Below are 6,323 nucleotides of genomic sequence, written 5' to 3' on the forward strand. Positions count from 1 at the left end.
TTAATTTGATGTACTGTTGTGGCTACATTGGTTATTGCAAGCTTGGTATCGTCTGCCACTCTTAGGTCGCCGTTTGACAAAAGCCAGCTCATCTTTGAATAAATCATCAACAAGTTCATCATCTTCTTTGTTTTCTTTTGTTAGTTTCTTTGGAATGTACGTCAGAAATTCAGTTTCCTCTGGACTTAGCTTTTTTTGTCGTGATCTTCTTTCGCTACGCAACGCTGCTTCCCGATGCAAGTCAGTTGTAAACAACTCATCGAGGGATTTTTGTATTTCTGCGGCTGATTTTCGCACTGGTGGTGGTGATTCAGGCTTTTTGATGACCTTCTTTGCTGGTCGTTTAGGTTGGAGCTCTGCAATCATATCACTGAAAGAAATTCTCTTCACTGTCTTAGACGTGTGTCCTGGAAGTTTAAAGTTAGTTCCTTCAAAAATTGTTGGCACGTATGTGACATTTTCAAGATCTAAATCAATATCATAATCCGGTTTTGTTGTTGAACTTCCTTGTCCGGTTCCACTTGGCTTTATTTTATCATCAGAATTCTTTTTCTTTCCTTTGACCCCTTCTTTATTTTCCAGTTGTTGGTTTTTCTTCTCATCTTTTTCGCCCTTCTTAGCTTTGTTTAGTTCTTTCTCGCCAATCTTATCCATTGAATTCTTTACTTTTGCATCTTCTCTTTGTTGTTCTGGTTGTTGCTGTTGTTGTTGTTGTTTTTCAACAATCTCACCCGTTTTTTTGTTGTTCTGCTTCTTCTCTCTGATAACATCCATGAAATTCTTTTCTCTCACAATTTTTTTGTGGTCAAGCTGCTGTTCGTTTGCGCTAAGTTCATTATTATTATTATTATTATTATTATTATTATCCTTTTTCTGTTTTTTCTCTCTGATCATATCCACGAAGTTCTTCGGTTTCACCTTTTCTGTAACAAGCTCTTCTTCAACATTTCCCACCTGGCACTTATCAGATTCCTCATCGCTACTCGATTTCCATGTCATCCAAATTGGCCGCTTTTTCTTCTTACGATTTATTATTGTATCCCTCTTTTTTCCAACAACCGCTGTCTCAAGAACTAATTCCACAGATGTTTCTGGAAGTTCTTTTATACTAGAGATAAAAACAGAACACTGATGCAACAGAAGAATCGTTCTTAGAGCTAGTTTATTTTCTTAACTGGCTACAGTGGAATCTGTCTAGAACGTGCATGGTCTAAAACGGACATCCGCTAAACGGATACTAACACTTCGAACTGATCTAGATTGGTATAAGGAATAACACTTAGGGAACCTATAAAGGGAACCTATAAAGCCTACATCTGCATAAGCGAGCACTTCTTTGCACCAATAACGCCTGCTTTGGACAGATTATACCATAACAAGGGACTGTATGTGAAAATACCTACCATAGCTCTGTATTTTCTTTCTCTGTTTTGTTGCACTCAACTGCAGTTGGCACAGAGGAAACACAGTTGACGATATCCTGACCTTTACTGGTACTCTGTGGTAATGAACTATCAACATCACTTTGATCCACTGCTCGTTTCTCTGCGTTTTGCTTTGATCTATATGCAGATAATTCCTCATCGCTAGACGAATCGATGTAGTGCATCTTTCCATCCTTTATTACTATGTATTTTTGGATTAATTTAGCAGCACTTTCTTCATCGCTTTTGCTTTCGTCATTGTTTACCTCCTCTTTTGTTTTTACATCTTTCTTTCCTCCCAACTTTTTTCGTTTTTTCTTCTTTTTCTTTCCAATAACTGGTTTCATCGAATCATCTGAATGACTACAATACAAGGTTTAAGGCTTGAGTACATTAATTAACATTACGAACCTTACAAAACAAGAACAGGGGTTGTCTGCACCAGCGTCGTGAATGACTTTTCATAAAATCCCGACACAAGAAAAGGACGCCCAAAGTTGATTACACAAAATAAAACAAAAGCGACAACGTGAAAATATACTCATAAACAAACATGGCTTGAAAACAAGCTGTTGAACACACTGCTTGCTTTAATCAGTAGTATTTTTTTATGACATTTACTTCATTAAAATACTCGAGATGTACTACCCACAATCTCGAAGCAGCTCTTTTCAACTCGAAATGAAAACATCAACTTTGTATTTGGAATCTACACATGCGCATTAAAAAAATATATTCGCGGTAGATGGTCCAGTTCTTGTTACGTAGGATCGGTATTGCCTTATGCTATGCAGCCTTGCTTGGTGGGAAAGACTTTTGCTAGCAGATAATTTAAAATTTTTACATGGATTGATTTTTGCTTGAACCTTCATGAGGCTAGATTCTTTCGGCGACGCCTGTTTGATACAGGTTAAAAAGATGCAAGACTCATTTTATAATGTTTTCTATAACATTAAGGCTAGGTTGAGCGAATATAGCATCTAAGTTACCTTGCTAAGGAATCATCCTCGCTGCTACTGCGTTTTACAACTTCAGCACCCGATTCTTCACTACCAGATGATAAATCGGTTGCATTGGGATTTGCAATGTCAGAATGTGAGCTATTTTGTTTCATATCTGTATCATTTACAATGTTATCATTTGGTTCAACAACAGGTGTAGTATCGGGTGCAGTAATAGATTCGTTTTCATCACCAGGTTTGTTGTCAATGTTAGAATCACCTTCTGATCTATAAGTAAATTAATTTGTTATGAAGCCTTTCTCAGAAAAAGCAATTTAGTTCAAAAAAATTCTATTGTTTGCTTAAAGTGGATGACATGGCAACTTATCGCAGACGTCTTTAAAGTGAAAAGAAATGGTTAAACAAGGCCGTGTCTTACTTTTTCGCTTCTTTATTCTCTTTGTTGCGTCTCTCAACTTCTTCCCTCGTTACATTTAACTCATCGCATGCTACAATATTTTCTTCTTTGCCTGGCTCGTCTAGGTGTTTTTCTTCATTTTGTTCGTCATGAGTTGTTAGCAGAGGGCTTTGTTTTCCAACGTTACTCTGTTCGTTAACACGTATTTCGTGCGTATTTGTTAAAATTTCTAAACGGAAAATACATTATAGATTATCTATATTACAATAGCCGTATACGTCTGTCTGTCACTCAAAATTGTACCACAAGTAGCGAGACTCACAAAATGCAGTAGAAAAAGGACGCGTAAACCCGTGAATTTTTTACGGGCCAGCGACTAGTAAAATTAAGCAAGTGTTATGACAAGCACTGTGACACCGAAAAACTAAAACAGTAACCTTACCTTGTGCTGGAAATTCAAACAACATGCCATCCTTTATTCGTCCCACATTTGCAACCAAACTTGCCAGCAATCTTCCTTGTACAGATAAATCCTTGCCATCTTTGTCAGGATTGTTTTTGTTGTAATCTTCGGTCAAGAAACGCACAGCTCGCTCGATTTCTCTGATTAAAAACATTTGCTGGTTTTTAGACGTTCTAACACCATTCACTGAATTCTTGTCTGTTTCAAAATCAGGATTCCGTACCATTTGTTGTTGAATTGATTTCCGCTTACGTAAACTTAGCTCTTTCTTTTCCTTCTTGGGTTCTGCTTGTACTTTGCTTTTGTTTTCGGCACAGCAGAATTGGCAATGAAAACCCACATGCGCAATCGTAATTTTCTTTTCTTGTTTTGGTGTTTTAGGCTTGTTATTGACACCGAAGAATTGTTTAATTTTGGCATTCCCTTTATCCTCTTTCTTTTCTGATGCCTTGATTTTGTCATGGTTGGTGCATAGAATGCAATCATCTTTAGATAAACCTTTTCTATGTTTTTTCTGTTTACGAGCACTCTTGCTTTTTCCGTCGCCACACGCATGCAATTGCTGGGCCAATTTCTCGTTTGATGCAATCAAACATTTAATCTTTTCATCCTTTTCTTTCAATCTTATTGTTAACATTTCAATTTTCACTTCAAGCTCCTCAATTTCTACTTGATCTTCTTTAATATCCAGTTTTTCCTTGAGAGCATAATACTCCTCGCGTTTATGCCTAAATAGCTCTTTCATGCGCATTTCCTGTTGAACAAAGTGAACTTTGTCCTGCTCCTTGCAACGTGCATGCTCGTCCAAAATATTTTTTTGCTGAGCTTTTAAATCAATCATCATCTCCTGGATATGCTTCTCCTTCTCCTTTAACAAATCTAAACCATTCTCCTTTATTTCCTTATCTTTTAACTTGATTTCCAATTGGATCATCTTTTCCTGCATATCTTTCAGCTCCAATTGATACTGATTGCATGAGATATTTTGAAGCTTGTATCTAAACTCAAACAATAACCGTCTTTGCTCGACAATGGCATTATTTGAGAATGTGTCATATTTAGATTGCCATTGGTGAAACAACTTCCGGTATTTTTCATATTTCTTTGTTTCCTGCAGACTTGCTAATTCAGCATCTGCTTTGGCTTCCTTTTCCAAGAGAATATCATACTTTAAGTCAGATACTTCTTCCGCCAATCGATGTTTTTCTAGCATCATAGTATCCCTTTCACTTTTAAATTTATGTATTTTTTTCTTTAAGAATGTCGCACGTATCTTCAATCTGTCATGCACGCCAGATGGAATCATGGTTTTAATATGTTGTTGAAGAATGCTTATCTCATTTTTAAGGGTAACATCTTGATCGATGTATTTTACTGCACCATTCTCTTTCTTTATTGCAATTGCATTTTCAGCAACTGCGACTTTCCCATCATGTACGTGATCTTTATTATCATGAACTACTGAAATATCAACTGGGGTGCTTTCTTTTAATGCCAATGATTTAAATGCGAACTTCAACATCACTTTTAACTTATCAACAGGGCTCGTTCCACTGACTGGAATATATTTTTGAAATTCCTTCATAAAATCTTGAAGCTTGCTCTCGTTTGTGCTATTTACTAAGCTATCGATCTCTTTATCAGTCATTGAACTAATCATTGCTAAAGCATCAATGTGTCGAACAACTTTCTGAAGTCCATTCTTTCCCATGCTCTTGATCTCTTTCTTAATAAACTTTTCAGTTTCCTTCATCTGCTTCTTCCAATCTTTTAGCTCTTTCTTCGCCAACTTCTTTTCTTCTACAATATCAATATTAAAATCATAAAGAAATACAATAACATATACAACTAAAAATTCCATAGGAAAACAAAAATTATTACCCACATCATGTGGGAAGTCTTGTCGCCTGATTTTTAGGTCCCATTTTATACTTGCATATAATTTTTTTATTTTATTTAGTATCAAAGGAATTCTGTAAATTATAAAAATAATTTCACGAAGTTCTTGCCCGTACATTTCATATTTTGCGCGCGAAAAACAAATGTGGCTCAGATAAACTGAAACTAACGTAAGAAGGTTGGCTAAGCAAATGCTCAGATTGCATATTTCTTTTATTTCCTCTTTTTTTCATGGATAAACGTAAAAAGTTTTTTTTTAACTTTATTTAAATTGATCTTGACTCACACAAGTTGCTTTCTTCGATATTTATTCCTGTACCAATTTTTTAACTTTTGTAAGTAGTTTTCTAGTGATATCATATCCTTTTGTTTTGGTTTTATTGATTTCCAGAAGGAGGTATATTTTGAAAAAAGTAGCAAAGATTTATATTTATTAAATGTTCAGCGGACTTGTCTTTTCTTTTGGGAACCTAAGCCGTAAAAAAAGCAGAATTGAAATGTTGATTACCCCAAGTTGTCACTAACCTTTAATATCAATGAACTGAATAAGATCAAATCCATGGTCTGCATGCTAAAAAATAACAACAAATTCATTTATTCCAAATAAAAAGTAGAAATAATTTTACTGAGTTCAAGATTTCGGATTCACTACGATAGGAAGGCCATACTGGAGAGAAGACAAAGGGTTAACAAACTCAAAAATTTAACATAGCTTTTAAAAGACGACACATATACTGTAAACGACGGTTGAACACCCTGGGCGTCTTATTTAATCTAGCGATCCTAAGAATAGACATTAATCGGACTGGGCGTTGATTAAGAATGTCATTAAATGTATTTTCAACATATTTTATGTTTGTTTGTTTTATTTTTTTCTAACTTTAAGACTTAATGAGTCATGTACGGTACGTGCAAAATGTATTCATACATAAGCTACAAATGAGAGATACAACTGTATTTACGTTACTTTATTCTTTACTTGACTTAATTGATAAAACATCGACGTAAAAATGTTGCGAGGACAATGCCCTGCATTAATAAAGGCAAAGCTCTTTAAGTACTGATTCAACATAACAGAAAAAATTTTGAAATGTGTAAAACCTGTTAAAAGAACGTCCTGATATGTGTTCACAAGCTCGTGTAACCATCTTTAAGCTAATAAGTAATAAAGGACCTTA

General features: G+C 35.3%; 2 protein-coding genes across 2 annotated transcripts; both read right to left on the reverse strand.

Moving 5' to 3' along the window:
* LOC130642239 (glutamic acid-rich protein-like) lies at positions 1–3,029 on the reverse strand. Its single transcript, XM_057449327.1, has 6 exons — positions 2,984–3,029; positions 2,805–2,904; positions 2,414–2,653; positions 1,404–1,787; positions 919–1,108; positions 1–813 (listed from the first exon to the last, which is right to left on the reverse strand). Exons 1-6 carry the CDS (start codon positions 3,027–3,029, stop codon positions 1–3), a joined length of 1,773 nt encoding a protein of 590 aa, XP_057305310.1.
* Positions 2,444–4,938, reverse strand: LOC130641288 (paramyosin-like). The gene is made up of 2 exons (XM_057448028.1): positions 2,805–4,938; positions 2,444–2,653 (listed from the first exon to the last, which is right to left on the reverse strand). Exon 1 carries the CDS (start codon positions 4,904–4,906, stop codon positions 3,146–3,148), a length of 1,761 nt encoding a protein of 586 aa, XP_057304011.1. The 5' UTR covers positions 4,907–4,938; the 3' UTR covers positions 2,444–2,653; positions 2,805–3,145.
* Positions 4,939–6,323: the final 1,385 nt, after the last annotated feature.

Source organism: Hydractinia symbiolongicarpus, chromosome 4 (genome assembly GCF_029227915.1).
Source record: "Hydractinia symbiolongicarpus strain clone_291-10 chromosome 4, HSymV2.1, whole genome shotgun sequence".
Taxonomy (NCBI): Eukaryota; Metazoa; Cnidaria; class Hydrozoa; order Anthoathecata; family Hydractiniidae; genus Hydractinia; species Hydractinia symbiolongicarpus.